Source organism: Mastigoproctus giganteus, chromosome 3 (assembly GCF_048544385.1).
Source record: "Mastigoproctus giganteus isolate SK-2022 chromosome 3, ASM4854438v1, whole genome shotgun sequence".
Lineage (NCBI taxonomy): Eukaryota > Metazoa > Arthropoda > Arachnida > Uropygi > Thelyphonidae > Mastigoproctus > Mastigoproctus giganteus.
Window position 1 is genome coordinate 203469883 of NC_143577.1, and position 22732 is coordinate 203492614.

The window sequence follows — 22732 nt, forward strand, 5'->3', positions numbered from 1 at the left end:
ATCATTCTGCGACTGCGTATTAAGAAATAACCTAATGATACATCTTTATATGCGGATTAATAAAAAATATTTTATTTATTATATGTTTTAGTGAGAAATAATGGGCGCTCTTAAATTACTGTCCTTCGAGGACATTTTTGTTACCACCATCGCTGATTCATTCACTGTTAAATGAACGAAGAGAAATCCTAATTTGAACACTCACAAAATGAAACTCGCTTTAATGACTTCTTGGTACATTAAAGCGCGTTATAAACGTCATCAAAATATTACTTACGTTTCCTATCAGAGAAATTTGCTAAAAATAGAACTATGAACAGCAGAATTCCAAGGAACAATAGAACTAAAAGTTTTACTCCTTTCATTTCCTTTCTGTCCGAATTTAAATGATTTTAATACGAATGGGAGTGCAATAGTCTCCAATTACTACTTCGCTTGTCATTCGAGTGCCTTGTAATTCTAGACATTTTTAATCACGTGATTTAAAAAGTGTAGAATCACTCATTGTTTGCGTTTGACATTTATTGCTCAAAGAGAAATACAAATTCTGCAGGAAGGTTGATATTAGAAACGATTATAATTGTTTTCGCTTTTATTTAACTGAACAAGAAATAGAATCCCTCTTTTTTTAAATAATTGTAATAAATTTCGTCTGTGTACGTAATCTCTCATGAAAGATGCTGAGACTTTTAAGGTCTTATCGCCTTTATTAAAGAAAATTGGTCCATTTTTTTTTACCAATCAATGAATAATGCAATGGAGAGCATAAATATTTCAAAAGCTTTAAAATGAACCGATGCTACTCAGCGCATGCGCACGACAGTGACTGTCAGTCCAATTGAAGAAGCTTCTAGAAATTCCATCAGTTTACGATGGTACTGAACTCAGACTTCTCCAGACAGGTCTGATGTCTTGAATTTAGACGTCTCCAGAAAGGTCCAAAGAAACCTAACAATGTATAGTTACTCAAGTACAATTTACAATATATTAATATATTTAATAATACAATTTTAATACAATTGATACAACACAATTTCAATTCAACTAATACAAAAAAAATTTGAATATAACAAAACTTCTAGCCACAGAATAGCTCTCTGATTTTCTCGGACATAATCCTTGGTAGTCTTTTAAAAGCGTCTCTGTAGTCCTTCCTCAGAATACCGTAAATGAAAGGGTTGGTTCCAGAAGCGATGAACTGGCAAACAGTGGCCAACAGACTGGACCAATACGGAGCTGCTTGGTCACCCATCGTAGCCTTTACAACCTTGTTGAATGCAAATGGCGCAAATACAGTGAAATACACGATTGTAACCACATACATGCTTTTTACGGTTTTGCTGGTACTGTCGGCTTGATCCTTCTTTGCAGTTCCACCGACTGTTGCTTGTGTTTGAATTCCCACAGCAGGTCTGACAGAGTTTTTCTGGATCCTAAACGCCGAGCAAACAATTCGGGCGTTACAAATTACAATACACGAAGCTGGTATGATGAAACAAATAACAAAACAAACCGAAATGAAAATGCTGGGAAGGGCAGTGCCGTCCCATGCCATGGAACAAGTCGCTTCCCAATAGTCGAAAGCCACAGTCTGTGAAACCAGAGGAACACACGCGACACCAAAACCCTGCAGCCAGCTGTAACCAATCAGCATGCACATTCGAGGGATGGTCATCAGTTGAGGATAGTGGAGGGAGTGGATGACGGCAATGCTGCGGTCGAAACTGATCATGGCCAGTGTGACGTTTGACACCGTGGCCAAACAATAGTTCACGGCGCATTGTACGGTGCACATGAAACTTCCCAACACCCAGCGGTCAAAGATCACAGCAACGGCCGAAGGAAGCATCACTATAAGGCCAGTAACGAAGTCGGTGACAGCCAGACTCACTATGAGAAGGTTGCCGACTTGCGAGCGCAAACATTCGTCCCAGTAGGAAGCGGCGATGACGGCGAAATTTCCAATAACTGCGATGATTCCAATTGCGGCGAACGCAAGAAAGGCGAAGATCATTTCTACAATATTTCGAGATTTATTGAGATCTTCATTGAAGAGACCTTCAGTCACATTCTTGGATATCAATGATTCCAGAGATACCTAGAAAAAAATATCAAATGTAACACCTTCTATAAATGAGATTAAAGATTGAACTTAAAAGAAATAAAACAAATCTGAGTAGAGCAGTCTTCATCATGGACCCATCTGATATGTGTTGGGCATCCCCAAGTGGTAATGGGTCCCTAAAAGTTAACATTTCGAGAAAAGTGGACTTTTTCCAAGATTATTACCATCCTTCTCGGTTTCTGTGTCCATAAACAAACAGGCTGTCTCATTTTCAATATCAGGTTTCAAATATTTGAAGAAGAGCTGCATATCAATTCCCAATTAAATAGGAAATAACCATTACATGGGTTATAGCCAGCTTCACTACCTACTACTGTGCTGTTAGTGGATTATCTCTATCTTGTGGACTCGTATGATCCTATGTGGCCTTCCTACTATAATGAGAAAAACATGATAAATGGATAAATAGTAGCAGAATCGCCTCGAGCTCTTTAGTTTTAGGGGAACGCAAAATTTTCCAACATGCTCTGTACAATAATGGAAATTGTTCAATAGGTAAAAAGACCAGACGTTGGAGAAACGAGGCCTAGACTGAAAAGAGAAACAGATTACCTTGCTAACCCAAAATGGCCCTTATTTTTCTCCCCAGATGTTCCATGGCTAAAGTGAAATGGACTTTGTGGTATATTTGTGAAAATTAATTCTGCGCAACATGTGCATTGACTACTCTAGACATAGTAAGCATGAATCACCGGTTTATTTTCAGTCGGTCCAAATTAGAGCGCGTTGAATAGAGCCATTTTATGCCTTTCATCGTATTTTAAAATGGTTGATTTGACTGAGCAGCAAATTTTCATCAGAGTTGTTTAAAATTAGGGGAAAGTGGAAGAGAACCTCAAGGAATGTTTTAAAAAAAGCTTTCGGAGAAGATGCTATATATCTTTCGAAGAATTTTCAATGGTTCACAAAGTTTAAAGAGGGTCGCTTGTCCATTGAAGATGATCCTCGCTCTGGTCGCCCTTCAACTTCAAAATACCAATGATTCGATTGCTCCTGATCATGGTTTGACCAGGAGGGATCGACGTTTATTTATTCGTGAAGTTGCTGCTTTGCATTCCCATTGACGATTACAGAGAGTGGAAAGTTCTCGCGTGTCTGGAGTATCAACACTTGTTCTGAGAATCCTTAAAGGCGTTTCCGACTAAATGACTCAGTGATATTTTTAAATTATTTCCTCAGTTGGTTGTTGAAAATCTATGACCTTTCGAGGGGGCTTTAAACTTGGGGAATAAAAAGCTAAAATAAAGTTCTAGAGATTCCAATGTCGCCTTAAATGACTGTTTGCAAGTTATTAACAGTGATTATGGTGGACGGTGGACCACAGACATGGGATGCTTCGCAAGAAATTCTTGAAGGGAAAGGTATGTGCAAGGACGTTGTCATGATGCAAGCGTCAATGTCGTAAGGACATTTACAATACCTTGTGAGTCAAAATACGATAAGCATTATCTATACGTTGGTCTTGCTTTTTTGCGTCTAGAAAAGGACGGAGCCCTCCATTGAGAAAACTGGACCATTGTTTAATTGTAAAACAGGATATTTTAAATGGAAATTTCATCAAGAATACTAACTATAGTCCTCCTGGGAGTGGGAAGGGAATTAGTGGAATATACAATCTAAAGGAATACTGGATTACTATGTAGCATGAGAGTACCTCGTGAGTATAAGTCCAAAGATCCCAGGTCAGAGACTCCCGTTAAAACTTTGGATCGAAACATAGCCTTGATCTTCTTCAGGATGTAAAAGGATAACGATTCACCTTGTGTGGAAGGCTTTGGTTCGAGTTCCTTCTAGAATGGAGGAACTTTTCTAGATTTTATTTCCCACATCGAGTTATTCCGTCTCGAGAGTGTTGCACGGTGATATTTTTTGTAACTGCTGGGCGCTCGTATTTTCATTCAACAAACAGAAAACCCTACTTTAGATATTCGATTTATAGACACAATCACTGATGTCTCGTAGCCTTAGTTGCTTTGGAACAAATTCAAACAATAACAACAGCAGTAACAAAAGTTTGTTTCCAGATTTTGATATTTGGCTTTGATGAAAAAAGAGAAGACACAGTTCTGTTCGCACCATCTCTAGTGGGATCTAAACATTAGTTGGACAGTTGGGCAGTAGGTCGATTTAGATATTGAGCCAAGGCAAATAACGGCCTAGGTATTGATAGTTTTCAATGCATCTTCAAGAAAGAAACTGTGACTGTGAAATAACGAAATTTTTGAAACCTGTGCCACCATCGTAGGAGTGTAGGAGGTTCCCATTTCCACACTGTAGACAAATATTCTATCATAAAGTGCAACTGGTGACTGGCTTTCTTCAGAGCGAGAATATTTCCTTATGGGCTAACTGCTGAAGTGTACAATCCCACAGAAGGTGTATGAGGTACTCAGGGAATATAATTTTCGATTTTTCTCAACCATCCATCGGAACTTAACCAGTATTACAGACCTGTACTTCTTGAAACGTGCCCTTCTTGCCATTAGGAACAATTTCATTAACAGCACAGTAACTTGCGCTGTAGCCTAGCCTACATCCGTACCACATTTAGTTAAAAACTTTTCAACTCTTTGGTATCTCTATCTCTAAATTAGTTTCGTCTGTGTACATTGAGTTATAGCATTTGCATGTGAGCAGGATTTGTAGCATATTGATGCATAACGGTGTACGTTCAATTCATTCTTTCATCTCTTAAAAATCCTCTCATTTAGCTCACACCTTGGTTGTAAATACTCTTGAGACAGTCGCTGGCAACAAGCTGTGTTTCGAAGATCTCTTCAGTAAAGAGATTGGAAGGATGGTAGTCTTATATTGTGGGTAGCAAAATAGCACTGATTTATGTTCAGAATTTGAGCCATCTGTGAAGGAGTGGCGATGTGGGATACTGCCGTCTTGAATCAATTATATTCAGTGAAGTTTCTTTTGGCCAGTAATCTTCGTGGCTATTTGCCAAGAAGGTTACTGCCCAAAAAGGAGAGGAGATGAAAAATCCGAATTTCATGTAGGAAACATCACGCAACCTTTCCCTGAGAATAACTAGCTTGAACACAGTACGAAAAAATCCATTAAGAGTTTCTGCCATCCCAAAGGGAATTGAATACAGACCTTCTACTCTCCATAGAGTGTGCTTGCAGCGAAGATTAACGAAATGCAAAATCTCTTCCTGAAGGTCGAAGTTCGTACCAAGAAGCAAAGGTGTTCTTTGTTAGGGTTGTCGGTAATGTATGAGGACAGTTTCTACAGAATGTAATGAGGTTTAGTAAGGAGAAGAAGGTTTACCTGAGTGAAGAGTATTCTTTGGTCCGTCTCGTTAACGAACATTTCCTCGTTTTAGAAATTCTTTCCTTGAAAGGATCAATCGCAAAAGAAAAAGGCCACCGTCTAGTTAGAAGAGACCCAAATTTCTCCCTTGTGCATGCACAGATAAATGTCTTCCTTCGCACTATGATCCAAGGAAGCTTCCCGATAAAAGAAATTTGGTGAATGTGATGGAGAAAATCAAGGAGGGAACCTCACCCCATCTTGGCGAATCGCTGTCCATCATTCTGGAATGAGGTGATTACGCAGAAGACGTAATATGTCACGTGACATTAATGCATGCAGATGTTTTTTTCCAAGATAATGTCTTTTTAGGTGAGATCGATTTCTGGAACTAATTTTCTCTTCGTTCCATCTCGTGTCCTCAGCCTACTACCCATTTCTTATTAGTGGTGAAATGGATTTTAAAACTAATCAGATCACATGTACAATAAGAGCCAGAATTCGGGCCAAGTTTCTTAACTCATCTGCCCTTTTGTATATTTAAAGAAAAAAGGACAAGTAGACCTTACTGAACAGTCAGATAATCCATGAGCGCAATGTTTTTGGATAAGCTTAACTTATTTTATTTTTTTGCGCTGAAGCAGCTAAGGCTGCTTTTATTTTAATGGGTTTACTGGCTCGAGGGTCTATGGGCCAAATTGTTCCTATACTTGATATTTTAGTATGCCATAGAATTTTAGATTAGTATGCGATAGAGTTAGTGGTTTGTGCAAGAACGAAACTTCCAGTTGTTTTTCGAATACACGACTGCTGGCATGAATGAGCATGAATTTAACTGTTAGTTGAGTTTTAAAAAAGGTGCATTGAGGAAGAATTTCTTCCATCAGTGAAAAACGTATGTTACATGGGAATGACGGATTAAAAGGGATGACTTTATCTTGCTGATTTCAAGAGTTTTAGGTTTTCGGTGTAGGGAACTTGAAAATGATGGAAAAGTAAAAGTTCAGATTGTTTAGCTGCTTGTTCAGCAAGCCCATTTTCTGAAATACCGAAATTGCCTCGTATCTAGCAAAATGTGACTGTTTTATTGCAGTAGTATAAATAAAAAACCTTACTGTCCACTTGAGCCCGTTAACTCAGCCATATAGTGAAAACACACCATAAAAGTTCATCGGGTCATTGATGGGATTCGAACCCCGGACTTTTTCCACCCTCTTTGGGGAGGACAGCGATTGTAATCACTGTGCTAAATGCGGAGATGATTGCGGTCATCTTCTTACTACCTTCTGATGGGGAAATTTGCGACCGAAAGAGAAGAAATTGCAACAGTCCCAAAAGTTTATCTGTTATTGAGCCATCGGCGTAAATGTACGGTTTCTACGAATTTTTCCACATCGCGCTCCTTCTGTAACTGATGAACATTGTAGTTTGTCAAAAAGCATTTTCCATTTTGCCTCTACGATAGTAGTATCTTGAAAGATATGTTGAATGTTATGATTCAAAATATGCACACGTCATGAAGTTCTTCAAGTCAGTTTCCTTCGGTTTACAGCCACATACTAAGCCCACTGATTATCAAATAGGCATGCCCAATTTGGGTAAGAAGTGTTTTGGTCCTGTGGTAAATTAGGGATTCTTTTGCTTCAATATACAGGGTGTTTCAGTTAAACGTTTCAGAACTTCTAAGAGGGGTAGGGTACATCCTGACAACTCGAAATCATATAGCAATGTGGGGTTGGAAATGCTTTCCTGAAGCGGTGTTGTACACAGAAGCACCATAAAGAAAAGAGACCGTAAGTGAGAAATCGTTTTAATAATACATGAAAAGAAGCAAAAGGTACATGGATTAAAGTAAGTGTTCGAAGTTTCTTCCACGGGCTACAATGCACGCCTCACATCTCCGACGCATGGACATCCGAACATTCTGGAATACTCCAGGCAGCGTGTCCAGACGCAGCAACCGGAGGAATATGCACCTCGTATTGCTTTCGCACAGTGGTACCTTGGAAAATGTGCTACAAATCCCCTTTTTCTGCTGAAGTGTTGTTTTCCGATGAGGCATCCTTCACAAGGGAAAGAATTTTCAACACGCATAACGACCATATCTGGGCGGTCGAGAACCCGCATGCAATACGACGTCGTGCAGCACAGATTCGATTTTCGGTGAATGTATGGGCCGGTATTATGGGAGATCACCTCATCGGACCTTACCTGTTACCGTGTCGTCTAACCGGACCTATCTACTTGATCTTTCTGCAGCAAGTATTGCCACAACTTTTGAGAGATGAACAGATTTCTGCATCGACGCAACAGACAATGTGGTTCCAACACGATGGAGCCCCTGCCCATTATAGCGGAGATGTTCGTAACTACCTGGATGTCACATTTGGTCAACAGTGGATCGGACGTGGTGGTCCCGTGCGTTGGCCTGCTCGGTCACCCGACCTATCATGTCTTGATTTTTATTTCTGGGGTCATATGAAATCGCTAGTTTATGACACCCCTGTTGACAATGCTGAGGAGCTGGCTGCAAGAATCGCAGTAGCTGCCGAAGAAATTCGAAATTCGCCTGGAGTATTCCAGAATGTTCGGATGTCCGTGCGTCGGAGATGTGAGGCGTGCATTGTAGCCCGTGGAAGAAACTTCGAACACTTACTTTAATCCATGTACCTTTTGCTTCTTTTCATGTATTATTAAAACGATTTCTCACTTACGGTCTCTTTTCTTTATGGTGCTTCTGTGTACAACACCGCTTCAGGAAAGCATTTCCGACCCCACATTGCTATATGATTTCGAGTTGTCAGGATGTACCCTACCCCTCTTAGAAGTTCTGAAACGTTTAACTGAAACACCCTGTATAAACTGTGAATCAGGAATGGTCTAAATGCTCGGACAATTAAATAAGATCCGTATTCTAAGCATGGACTGAATAAAAGCTCTGTAGAAGTGTAACTGAGATCTGACGACTTCCAAGACATAATAGACACTTCTCATAGAATGTTTAGTTTCTTCGGAGAAGTTTAGAAGTTTGGTCCAATAGACAAAACTTTTTCGTAGGTAGAATTAGACTGTTTTTTTTTTTATTTTTGATTATATTCCAAGATCTGGTGTAATTTACGTTTCTAACAGTACTAGATGGCTGTAGATTCATGTTCTGCTATACGATAACAATTCTATATAACCCATGCTTCTGTTTTGACTATTGAAAATTTGAATTGCCTTTCAATAGACTTTCATGGTCTGTGACTGAGAAGAGATGAGGTTATCGGCATACATATACGTTTCAACTTGGAATGTTCCATTTACAATTGGAGGAATCATATTGTTATTCCAATGGACATACAACCGTTCTACAGAGATTAATCAACTTGACAACAGTTTGAGAAAAGCCCACAAACGTTTCTTATCCGTCGATACAGGACTCGAGCCTTTTCCAAGCAATGCAGAAAGATTTTTGTCTTTCATTTTTGCCTTTTCAACACAATGTAGCAAGTTTTTGCCTTTTTATTATCGTCCATTGGTGTTTTCCGTACGACATTCCAACAGTAGTCTGCCAACATATTTGGACTCCATTTTCCTTGGTATCTAAAATTGACTCATCCACAATTTTACTGTAATTTTGCGATTTCTTAAAAAGTTCCAGCAGGTGTTTTCGAATGACTTCCAGGCTCTTATTTCTGTAGCCTTTAATTTTTTAATGAATTCCTCACCTTGGAATAGCAGTTCGATTTCAGGACCCACTAAATGTCCTCTTTTTATCATGGCCTCACTGATTTGAGGAAATCCTCAAACAGGAAATCCTTCTCCATCAAAGGAGGATGTGCTACGTTTTTCTGGTCTGGTGAAGTTTCTGAACGATCTGGCCATTTTTTACCATGCAGTTGCAATCCTTTGCTCGACTGTCCCACTCGCATAAAAAGCAACAGTATTTAGTGTATCCACCTTGCAACCTAGTCAGCAAAGCTACTACTTTTAGGTCGGCACAGATATTCCATTTGTATTCTTGAGAGAATATTTTTGGCAAAAGAACCTGTAGGTTTTCGTACGTTTCCTTCATCTGAACTGCATGGGCCAATGGTATAGATGGATACTTATTTCCATTATGGAGTAAAACTGCTTTCAAACTGATCTTGGATAAATCAGTGGACAGCCTCCACTGCTCAGGGAAGTGCTCCAGATGTAAATCTTTCATTAATTCCTGGACACTTTTACAATAAACCAAAGCACCATCCATGGAGTAATAAGGCGTAATAATTCTAGAAAGTTCCAGAACATTCTCGGATGTTGTAGAAAGCTCCCAAATGCTCTAGATATCTTCCGAATGTTCTAGAAAAAAAAAAGAGATAAAATAGATGGAAAATACGATCAAAACAACTACAGTCTCGGTTTTTGGTCATTAACATACGATATTTGAAAACTGAGGGTGATGAGAACTTTTTAAGCACATATTTGAGTTTTTGGATATATTTCCTACGGGAAGATGTCGAAATTATTTCAGGGAGGCAATTGATACCGAGCCGGTTCCCATATTATTCACCAGGTCATCACCTATATTTCCTGTGGCACGTATTCCAATATGGGTGTACTCAATAAATCTAGGTGATGATTAAAACCTGCTGTATTACTACATGAATCTGAGCTATTGAAGAAACCAATAGATGGCCTCGAGACAAATAATACTGGGTACTCATCAGGGACTCAAGTATCTAGTGATCAACTAGATGAAGCCTCCCTACCCACTATTCAGATTCGAGAAGAGAATATTCAAGAGAATGCCCCCGAGGTTTAAGAGGTTTTAGTTTTATTGAGAGATTCGATCTTCAGTAAAAAGGGCGATTTTTGTAGTTAGGTATATTAGATTAGGTATATTTTAAGAGCCAGAGCAACTAAGAGTATGAGTTTTGGTTGCTTTTATAACTGTGAGGCGTCAATATATTGTGTGTCTTCTTCCGTTGGTTGTAATTACATGTCTTCTCCAGTCTTTTGCTTTTTACTGGACGAAAACCCCTACTTTCCGGGAGATAAAATCATTTAACCCAGGCCTGGATCCGACTAACCCAGCCACGTTGAAAAGGCCCATAAAGATCCTCTTGTTATTGACGGGATTCGAACTGAACCACTTTCCTACGGCACTGGAGGATGGGGATTATAACCACTGTGTTATAATCACCATCCACCATCAATGTCAATAATAAAAATATATGAACTACAAACGAGGTATGCCAAGCATCAGCTACAATTGATGATGTTAGCGATTAATGATTTGTTGGATAAATATAGGATCATGTTGAAAAAATGCTGCAAGTTAAGTCAGAATGTGTATTTGTCTCGAAATCTGTTCATGCGTTAAAAAAGAGACCATACGCTAATATTAATGGATTGCTTTAAAACTTGATGGAATTTACAAGGCTTTATGGGAGATGGGGGAATTTTTATTGGCGTTGCCAGCTTTTGTAGGTAAAAAGGTAAACTGCAGCCATTATCAAATTATCAATCCACAGCAGGATGGAAGCCTCTTCAACGATTCATGTTGAGGGAAATGGATAATCTGCCACGCTGGTCCAGTGCGGTTTGGCAGATCGACCGGATTTAGTAGTCAGGGCCTTAACGGAATCTATTTTTTAGAAATAGCAGATATTTAAATAAAGTGTTGTAAAAGTTTTTGCCAGTGTTATTCAGGAGGCCTCACGTGGTCAGGGAAATTTGATAGTTGTGGGAAACAGGAGTAGCGTTGTCACATGTTTATTTTATGATATGATTCAAAGTAACGCCTGTGCATCTCATAAGTTCTTGATTTTACCATAAAACCTTAATAAAACCTGACGTCTTAATACTAGGGAGCTTAAATAACTTCAGGGAATTTAATAAAGCAGTAAACCCCAGAAGAACATTAGGAATATTTGAACAATATTAAGAACAAAATTACTGAATTTGAACTCCTGATAAGGGAGTTCAAATTAGGGAGTTCATAAAACTTCCCCGCGTCATTGACAGGATTCGATGGGGCAGTGCAGTGTATAGGCTACACATTTCTCAGTGAATACAGTGTTAATTTTGAAATTAATGCAATCAAACAACGGGCAACTCAGTCCACTAAATGTTTTCTGCAGTCCACAGGGAGGCGTGCAAGTTCTTCTATCTGACTTCTTAAGCAGGTCATAACATCTTAACAGATAAATTATTTCATCAGAAGTTCAATTTTGAGTTTGATAAGAGAATGCAAATTACAGATCAGTTGTTTGACATATTTGCCATTTTGAACAATTGTGGTTAGCATAGAATTGCAGTCAGAAGTTGTATTCTTGATAAGATTCAAATATATGAGTGTAAGGGTATGCATTTGATAAGGGTCATATATTTTTTTCTATTATACTTTCTTATATTTTCACTGCTTCTTCATATATGTGCGTATTTTGGAAGTGAAACTAAAACAACTGAAAGATTAATTCTCCATTATCGCAGATGGTCAGACTTTGAGAAATAGTTAAGCTCCACCCTTCGATATAGATACTTCTAGACTATTCCCCGTTATGTTTCAGTTTCCTCGCCACAGGGAGAGGTTGACACGCCTACCTAGTTAAAAATTACATCAATTGTACAAGGTATCTGAGTGCGGCCCTCAGTGGCTCCTGTAAGTCTGACTTCTGTCCTGCGTCTGCAAGGTTTCCACAGTCTTCACTTAATCCCCAAATCAATAGTGGGCGGTATTTCGGGTAGCCTCAATTCGTCGTTATACGTGATCGGAAGGTGTCGGGAAATTGGATTCATAAGATCTTTTTACCTTGTTGTTCGTTTAACTTGTAACATGGATCCGTTAGCGAATGTTCTACCTTTGCTTAAGTAAATTAGATTTGGTGGAAGTTCGTTATATCTTTAAGTCTTTATCCAGTGAATTCTTTTTGCTTTCCTCTTTTGTTTTTGGAACATTTTATTCCATTATATTTTGGCCAATAATGTATTTCTCTAGAAATAAAACATTCAACAAATAATTTGGATTAAGATAAAAATCTTATTTTTAGTGCAATGAAAACTCCAAAAACCATGCTGAAGAAAATCATATTTGAATTGTGTCATATTTTGTTGATGTAAAGTGATTTTTATAGTAAATGAGTTGTCGCATGTAAGAATGCTAATTCGTTTTCAGTAGAAACATGTAATGGTCGAGAAGATATGAGTTTAAAATGAATATACTCTCAATAACCACATCTGCTGAATCAGATGAATCAGCACCCGTTCTTTAAACCTTGCTATCCATTTTAATGTAACTTCAGTTGCAGTTTTAACCATTTAGCTGATTGAAAATACATGCTGAGAAGCCTAAAGCCAAGAAAATCATTACTTTGGACACATAAGACGTGCATTAACGCCCTCGTGGGTTGTAAAATTGGTAGAATCGCTGTCCTCTACACACCGGGTGGAACAGACCTGAGTTCGAGTCCCGTTGATGACGTGAGGAATTCGTATGGACCTTTGTTACAACATTGCTGAGTTAATCGGTCTCAAGCGAGGGTCTCATGGTTTTTCCTCCCGGAAACTCTGGTTTTCGTCCAGCAGAGAGAAGATCAACTACAGAACACACGCAGTTCACAGACCATATGCACGGAGCATTGACCAAAATGCAGCCGCTAACTCAAGGACCAGAAAACAGCCAATGAGTATAGAAATTATGCTAAATCTTTTACTTCACTGATTACGCTGAACATTGGTACTGTTTATTTGATATTTGTAGAATATTCTTATAGATTTACTATGTGCTAATTGCGATAACGGATGTCAAGCTTCCTTATTACATATTATTATTCAAATAAAAAACTGTTTTCTCTGTTTCAAAAAACTGGTTTATTTTCAAAACAAATCTACAGAAAAGCAATGATGTGGAGCTTTCTGGAACTTCGCAAAATGACAACTTCTAGCACTAATTCCTTGGCATGTTATTATTTCACTTGTCCTGGTATTGGTTTTTCGAAATATCTCATTCCGGTACCAAAACCAACTCCTTGTTGTATTAAAAGAGTCACCTCTTCATGTTCTTTGACATCACCCGGATATTTTCCTGATTAGGAATTCTTCTGTGATCAAAAATTGAGAATATAAAGGATTAATAATTTGTAGCAAATAAGAGGAAGAAACGAAGAGCGAAAAGCCTTGTACGAACTTTTCGTGTGGTCTATTCATGTGTAATTAGATCAACTTGGCTGTCTTCGGTTTATCAGCTGTTCCGGTTATATCCATTTCAAATCGAACAAGACCAAACCACATATTAACACATTTTTAAATATTCCAGATAAAATTCAAATAGTATTTTGATTTCGGCACAACTACTAATGAGAATTTAACAAGAAAATAATCATAGTGGGAATTCAACTCTCAACCACTAATAAGGTTGAGAGTTGAATTCCCACATAATGACATTAAAAAGACACCACTGATGTGTCCTTTGACAAATGTTCTGGAATATCCTACACTTTATTCTCAATTCATTTCAAAATCGATGGATGGGATAAATTGCGATAAGTTCGTATGCCGTGGTGATTATTTTCAAAATTATGACTCCATTTGTTGATTAAAAAAATAATTCTCGTTTACTATTCATTCATCCTCATATTTAAACATAAACTCGAAACATACTCCTTACAAATCTGCTCAGAATTTCACAACCTCCATTCTGTAAGACTGAAAAGGTTTCAGAAAAAATACACGTACGACGAAAGAAAGCCCTCAATCTTCGCAACACGAGAAACAACCCATGTTTTATTTGGTGGAAGTCTATTCCTCATTATTATAGTTAAATCTCTTTTCAATTCTTAAATTGTAGCTTATATTCAGCCAATATAAGTAAGCGTAATCTGGCTTATCTTAGTCAAACGAAAATGACAAAGATAAAACCAGTGCCACACATTAAGTGCACACGCTCTTTGAGTAGACCGGGGTTCAAGCCTCTGACTGCTGAATACGGTCGATCTGCCAACCCGCACTGGACCAGCGTGGCAGATTATGGTCCATTTCCCTCAGCATGAATTGTTGAGGAGGCTTCCATCCTGCAGTGGGTTGATAATGGCTGCACTTTACCTTTACCTTTACCTGCCTCAACAACGGATTCAAATCTGTCCATGAAAATAATCTGTTCTCTGTTCTGTCAGAATATCTAGCGGTTTGCTTTAATCTATTTGGAGTGGCCAATCGGAAAGATGAGAAATTTCAATTGGTTTTAAACAATCGTAAAATTATAAAGGACACAAAGCAGGTTATCCCTTGTAAAATTCAATCATCCCTTCGTCTCGTCTTTTGTTCTTCTTAAGTTTCCTAAGGAATATAAGTAAAACTTCCTCCTTTCTTCACTGCAATACCAAAATTAATAACGCGATCAGTTATTAGTAATGCATGATCACTCTTACCCATGTGTCTCCTTGTGGTGCAGTGGCCTTACATCTTCTCAATCCTCCTTGGACATCACATCTGTCTTCTCTCGTGATCGAAATACACAAAGGGATGAAATAACACTATATCAGTGTTCTTGTTGCATCTCCTTGTGGTGCATTGGAATGTCATGTGAACAGCAACTCGATGGACAGATTCTGTGAATATTCCATGCACATGTGAGTATAGAGTGCGTTTTGCTTGCGTACGCAGATATGTCTAAAAACTGTACAGAATTGTAAATAGGTGGGCGGGGATGCCAGAAAAGTTGACTGGGACCACCTGGTTTAATAAATTTAAAAAAAATGTACGTGTTGCTCTTTGTCAGCCTGTTGATTTTTGTCTACCTGTTTATATTTGTCTACCTGCTGATTTTTATTTACCAGTTGATGTTTGTCTACCCGTTGGTTTTTGTATACCTGTTGATGTATACTTCTTTATGCTTATCTAGAGACGTGGCAGCATATCTTATAGAGACCTAGCGTGTTGAATTAGACGAACATCAAGGTGTTCTTTTCTAGTTCAATCTATTAGGTCTCCAGGGACGCTACCCGGCCGATCTCGGTTCTAAAAACAATTTCTCGAAACCATCGGATTTGTCTAAACACAGAAGAAGCAGTACCAATCACGTCCACAAAGTAAAGGTTCAAGAACAACGTCGCAGATTCATTACAGAGAGACAATATCCAAAAAATGACCAATAGCAACATCTCGGCTTAGGGTTAGTTTGGGATAACCAGTTGACTTCTGACCTCTCCTTACATGTGCGAAGATAGAAATCGTAAGGTCATTGTGAAGAGGCAATCGGAACTTATAGGAATCTACTACCCTTCACTCAGCACTAATTATGTTGATATGGGCTTCTGACCACAAGATTCAACTAAATGCTTCCTGGCGGTAAAATATCGAACTGTCCATTAGCCGGACTGCTCCGTGGGAAGCGCATTAACCATTTCAATTTTACTCATAAAGACCAACAAGCTCACCCGAGTGAGGCTTGCCACCCAAAGGATTGAGTTACCCTGCATTGTAGTATTTCTTCAATCAGCCATCTACCCTTCACTGATCTCTAAGAATCAGAGGTTTACCATCCGTTCTCATAAACACGCCTGACTCTTTCAACCAGCTCCCAGGCAGGTTGAAATAGATGTGTGTAGTTGAAGCCTACAAGACAAGAATTCATCATCAGGCCCATCTCCTCATGTTCGGCAAACGCAATGTGAATTCGGACGCGTCTTCAACTAAATCGAATGGGGTGTTTGAACTCCACAAAAATATCGAGTTACGGCGCAGTCGTATATATATATTATTTTTTTTTATGTAAAGCCCAAACACGAGAGGAATTAAAACCTATAGTACTTAGTACCGTGCTTGGGTTGGAGGTTGAGAAGACGAAAGAAGATATTTGTTGACATTGGACTTGAACTTCTGTAGATTGTAATTTTCAGGAAATACGTATGAAGGAAGGTTGATCCAGAAAACGGCAGTTGAATGAATAAACGAGTAAGATGAAAAGTTGGTTCTGTGGGTTTGAAGTTGGACAGTAAATGGATGTTGGCTGGTGGCAGCACGTGTTCGGACTGTTTTGAAAGAGAGAGCGGGAATTATAGAAGACAATTCAGAAGAACAGTGCCCATGGAAGTATCTGTAGAAGAGGCATGCAGCAGAAACAGTACGTCTATGAGACAGCGAGTGGAGAGACTCTGTTAGAGATGAATCATTAATTAACCTAACTGCCCTCTTCTGAATGGAATCAAGAAGCCTGAGAGAGGTTTTGGGGGCACCACCCCAGATGTGGGAACAATATTCCATGGCAGGGCGGATTTGCGATTTATACAGAGTGAGCAGCTGATTGGGAGAAAAGTAACGCCGAGAGCGAAAGAGAAAACCAAGTTTTTTAGATGCGGAGGAAGCAATATTTGTAATGTGCTTGTGCCAAGAGAGATTAGAAGTCAGGGTAATCCCCAAAAGAGATATATCATTTTGCCTAGAAATCGGAGTGTCACTAAAGATAAGCATAGGAGCAGAAGAATCCTTTTTGCGAGATATAAGACAAGACTGAGTTTTAGAAGGGTTGAAATCAACTAAGTTGTCTTTGCCCCACTGGAGAATCCCCTGGAGATCGGCATTTAAGGAATTGCCGGAGATTTTCGAGAAGTTGAAGCTGATTGAGCAGAACAAGGTTTCTCAAAATGGAAAGTGGAATGCAATGTGCTATCATCAGAAAAACTATGGATAGGATTTCCAGTCAATGGAAGAAGGTCATTAATGTACAAGAGGAAAAGAGTGGGGGAAAGAACTGAACCTTGGGTGACACCGGCATTAGTGGAGAAGTTAGAAGACAGAGAGCCATCTACCATCACCCTCAGTGAGCGATCAGAGAGAAAACTGGATAACCAATTACTAAAAACAGTTGGCAAACCATAAGATGGAAGCTTGTTTAGAAGACCTTTATGCCAAACACGATCGAAAGCCTTTGAGATGTAAAGAGCAACTACTTGTGTTTCACCGAACCCTTCCATTGAATTAGTCCATAAATGGGTAACATAAGCCAAAATATCACCAGTGGATCGATCGACACTAACGGAATCCATACTGCGATCGTTGATCAGACGGAAGTTTTCTAGATAGTTTAAAATTTGGCGGTCAATTGATTTCTCCATTACTTTGGAAAGAGTAGAAGTAGAAGTAGAAGTCAATGGGACGATAATTGGATGGGAGGGATTTGTCACCCTTTTTAGGAACTGGCTGGATATGAGAAAATTTCCAAGCAGAAGGAAAAACACCTTTAGAATAAGAAAGTGGAAAAAAGGTGGCAAAGAACAGGAGTAAGTTCAGGAGCACAGGTTTTGACAACAAGTGGAGAAATACCATCGGGACCTGGAGCTTTCTTAGCATCAAGATTCGTCAAAATCCTTCTGACATCCTTTTGACGGAAGACTACAGGAGGCATTGAATGGAGCGTGTTGGGAATGGTGGGAGGTGTTTTATCAAGATCGTTAATGCATGAGTTGGAAGAAAAATGGGATGATAGCAGGTCAGCTTTATCCTTGGCTGAAGTGGCAACAGAACCATCTAGTTTGGACAGAGGTGGGAGCAGAGATGGGCAAAAGTTTCGGCCAATAGCTTTGGCAATAGAACAGAATGCTCGGCTACCATTAGGGCAAGAAGCAAGTTTTCTACTCTTAGCCTGTTCAAACTCTAGTTTGGACTGATTAATAACTACTTTACAATTGTTGCGAGCTTTGATGTAGGCAGAAAATGAAACTGAAGAATTAGAAACAAGCCAATTACGATATGAAACATTCTTCTCTTGAACAGCCTTAGCACATTTATTGGAAAACCAAGGTTTAGATAATGGACGAGATTTTAAAGTGGAGTGTGTTATAAAGGATTCCATTCCTGCAAGAATAATTTCACTGACACGATCTGAGCAAACGTTGACATCAGAAGTTTTGAAACGGTAATCCGACCAAGGAAAAGAAGAAAAGAAATCTCGCAGGTCATCCCATTTTGCATTCTTGTAATGTCAAACAACACGAGGTTGGGAATAGCCATGAGATAAAGGTTCCATTGGAGAAGAGACAATCACCAAGTTGTGATCTGAAGTGCCTAAAGGACCTTTCACTTCGACCGTGTACTTAGAAGGGTTGTGAGAAAAAGATCAAGAGTATTGGCTGTATGATTAGGACTGTCCGGTATTCTTGTAGGTAAATGAACAATCTGTGCAAGATCATTAGTAATTGCAAAAGCCTCAGCATCTCGACCAGCTGGGTCGGTGTGACTAGAAAACGGAAGCCAGCTGAAGTTGTGAACATTAAAATCACCAAGGAAAATTACCTCACTGCTAGGAAAGTTGGACTGGAGAAAGTCAAGTTGCAAAGAGAGGAAGTCAAAGAGCTCCAAGTTATTAGTGGAGTTGGGAGAACGGTAGAGACAACAGATGAATTTGACACAATGAGGTAGAGAGATTTTAAGCCCGAGAAGATCAAAGAGAGGAGATTCCAAATTGCCAAGTCTCTGACTGGGAATATCAGAACGGACATATGCACAAGTACCACCTTTGAGGCGAAAGGAATCATACAGCGAATAATTTGGGCATTTGAGATGAGCAGTAGTTGAATCAACTGATAACTGAGATTCTGTCAGAAAAAGTGCATGGGGTTTGGTAGACTGCAAGTGGAAATGGACATCGTTGAGATTAGAATTGAGACCACGTATATTTGTGAAATGAATTAGAAAGTGCTTGGGAGGATTAGATCTTTTCGCAGATAAGCTTGCTCTATTAGTTTGACAATTCATGGTGTATTCAATAGTAAGAAAAAGTGGGTGGGACATGCTGTATGAAGTAATGAAATTTTTGGATATGGCGTATATGTGGTAAGAATATCCCCAGATCCTTGACATAACGTGGCCTCGACAATGCTCCCCGCATACACACTACTCGGACTCCCTCCAGTCACTATCTGGCAGAGTAAAGGTAGCAAGAATATACACTAGCTGATCCGGAAGCCTCCTAGAGAGTTACCAATAGGTTCGGTCCGGTGTACTAACTAGTGGCCGGCCTGCGAACACCGTTTTAGAGCTGTACCCTCGAAATGTAAGGAATATTGGATCTCGCCACGATGTTCATCATAACCTCAAAAGTCATCAATCATACTGCAGGATGGAAGAGATGGGGAAGGGTTGACCGGAACTTAGCTCTAGAGACTAAACATGGGTTCCACCACTTCAAGCCTGCAATAAGCAAAGTGGTGGTATTGCACCGGTTGATGAGAGTCATCTACCACCTAGTACTGCCTGGTAACATAGAGGGGGCGGCGTTCCTCCACGTGGTGTGGGCGCCACACCTCAACCCCTGCTTACGTTGGTTCACACCTGGATGGTCACCCACCATGTACTTGTGCATGGAGGTTATACCAAGGATTATTAACAGTCCCACCATCGTGAAGGTGCAAGCAGAGGATTTGGTTGTCACAGACCGTCCAGATACTGTCTGTGACAGCCATATTGGGTCCATTTGACTTGAGTGTTACCCGAATATCAGTTCCATCAGCGTTTTAGACTCACAGGTAGCAAGTACAGCTTGTCTGGCTTATCTGAGAGAATGTCTGTGACAACCTCAAGGACCTCAAGAACTATTTATATATATATGCAGACATCATTGTTATTGTCGTTTAAGTTTCATAATTATGTTAGTTGCCATGGTTATAGGATACTGTAGTTTTAATGAAATGGATCCGATAGATTGATTACTAATATGGCATTCTATGATCACTCTCCCTTGGAATTTTCTAAATGCATCGACCCATCCACTGCATTTCGTTGATTTGCTTACATATTGAGTGAATACAGTTGATTTTATACGTATTTCTGACACAAATTATACTTATTTTTTTAATATAAATTGTTGATCTCCTAAACATTATTGTTTTTATCCCAACTTAGTAATGTTTAATTGTTCAATTTCAGTTTATGTTTAATTATTCTATTTGTTACTGGGTGGGTAGATGGTGAGAACTATCCTCTTCCTAACACATGATTTCTAAAATGTATTGGATGCATAAGCGTTCTGAATGGCAAGTGTAAGATTTTCTGTTATTCTAAGGAAGTAAGTGAAGTGCCATCTATTAGCAAAATATTGAACTACCTAAAATATCAGCCATTTTAAAATAAACATTCACGCGCACAATTTAAAAATTAGCAGACTAAAACTTATATAAGTTATTTATATGCAATACATTTTATATATTTATTTTATATCTATCTTTTATCGTATATTATTCCTAGAAATATCCGTGGCAAATTCAAAAGCAATCATTTCCAATTTGTAAATATATTAAAAATTTTATTTATTAATGTATTATAAATTAGCATTATATATAAACATATTTAAATTATCATTATATATAAACATATTTAAATTATCATTATATACAAACATATTTAAATTATTTATTGTTAATAGTAAATTATGAATTATAATTTATATAATACTTATAAATTCTTATTTTTCTGCAATTCTTTATGTTTGCTGACGATTTCAAATGAAATTAAATATATATATATTCCACATTTAAGTTTTCATCATCTCATTTGTGACTGAATACCATTGTAATTTATTATGGAATAATTACATATTTATTTACTGGGGAGTAAAAATTAAATTTCATCCACAGTCTAATGCATTATAATTTTTAAAGTAGTTAATGAAGATCTAATTTTGACTCCCAAATTATGATCCACGTGCTCCTTTTAAATGGTTTCGTCTCTTTGTTTTTACTAATCAGAAAAAATTCATAAAAAATATTCAAGCGTTAATTTTTTATGAATTTTTGTATTCAATTTCTAATAGTAGTTCAACTAACTCTCCATAGATGGCACTTCAGTTGATTTATCAGTAAGGTTAAATAATATTGAAAATTGAAGCAGAAAAGCTATAAAAATTCTGAAATAGATATAAATCTCCCAATTGGAGAAAGGAGGTCTTTAGCTGTACAGCGCGACCTTTGAGGTTATTCATATTGCACGAATTCTTTGGCGAGATTTGGATGAGTGAAAGGATCCCATGTACAACGTTATGACTGCTTTTAAGGGGATCCGTAATGCGATCAGATTGGATGGAACTTTGGAATCTAATGTATGTTCTTACACTATGTGTGTGGTCCACTATTAGGTTTCGCTTAACATACTACTGTTTCTGTATCATCTGTAAAATTTGATTTCGAATTTATGGATTTACTTGTGGTGTTAATTTTGTTCCGTTTAGGCAGATGCCTGGAGTTTCGAACTGGTTGATTGGGCCATGGATTCCATTCACATTGCTTCGCGTCTCTACAATTTCGCTTGGTTTTTCCAGAAGAGGATGAATCTGACTGCTCTCTGGATTGAGGCTGCTTGTAACGATCAAAATGTGATTGCTTTTTTTCTTTAGTGAAGGTTTGTCTTGATTGGGAATGACAGCAGTGTTCATGCTTTAGGTATCAGGTTGATTCGTCTTCGTAGGAACAGAATCTTTCATTTTAATTCTACAGAAGCCAATGTGTTCAATGGATTTATGTCTAGGATATTTTTGGTTTGTTCAGTTAATTGTTCATCTGAAGACTGAAAGCAGGGATGTAAGTTTCGGACCCATTCACTAAGCGACTTGCGCGGCAGTATGTATATGGTCGTTGGCTCTACAGCTAGTACAAACTAAGAGAGCGCAAATCTTTTGTTAAGCGGCTCTCCTGTTATTATAGTTTGATAAATTTCATTATAATTTCTATCTATCATGACATCACTGTTTGGATGTTGCGACGTCACTCGCAGTCATCAGAACCATTAGGAAATGAAGAAATATAACACTCTTAAATGAAACCTTTCCGTCTCGTACTTAACTTTTGTTGTACCAGTCTGAAGAAGACAACAATTATCGTAATTAAAAATTTTTAGAAGAAAAAATAAACTATTCGATACATTTCCCAAAAATACCTCTTCCAGTAAACTTTATAAACTTCGCATGTTTTCTGTAGACAATATACCAGCGAATCAATTCGCTGTACAGGAACTAGCTGCTTTATTGATCCCTTACAGTTTTCCACTTGAGTGAACAACGAACAGCAAAATACCGGCAGCAATAAAACATTGAATGTTGCGGCTGTCACTTGGATTATCTGCTCTTTGAACCAGCTGGTGTTACCACTGGGATTTCCAACCAGAGCGTGCTGACAAAGGCGCATCAATCTGAAGCAAGCAGGAAACCAGAAGGTAAACAGAACAGAGGTATTTTACTGATCCGATGATTGGCTGCGTGCATTGGAAATACGACATCCACTTGTGTGTAGGCAAACATTTACCAAGCGCAGTCACCCAGAATATTCTCACAGCTTCCAATACATGTCATTTCAGAAGAAAGCTTTCCAGATATCACCACTGTCCGCAGCTATC

At 38.5% G+C, this 22732-nt stretch overlaps 1 protein-coding gene across 1 annotated transcript; it reads right to left on the reverse strand.

Moving 5' to 3' along the window:
- Positions 1–1078: 1078 nt before the first annotated feature.
- LOC150088601 (5-hydroxytryptamine receptor 4-like) lies at positions 1079–21776 on the reverse strand. Its single transcript, XM_090370257.1, has 2 exons — positions 21546–21776; positions 1079–2098 (listed from the first exon to the last, which is right to left on the reverse strand). The coding sequence occupies exons 1-2, from the start codon at positions 21774–21776 to the stop codon at positions 1079–1081; spliced, it is 1251 nt and encodes a 416-aa protein (XP_090226383.1).
- Between the last annotated feature and the right edge of the window lie 956 nt (positions 21777–22732).

Bases quoted from the DNA above. Each gene is read 5' to 3' on its own strand.
- LOC150088601 (XM_090370257.1), bottom strand. From the start codon at position 21,776: ATGAACACTGCTGTCATTCCCAATCAAGACAAACCTTCACTAAAGAAA. The intron at 2,099-21,545 runs GTAAATCCATAA...ATTTTTTTCTAG, and splicing joins GAACAAAATTAACACCACAA to GTATCTCTGGAATCATTGAT.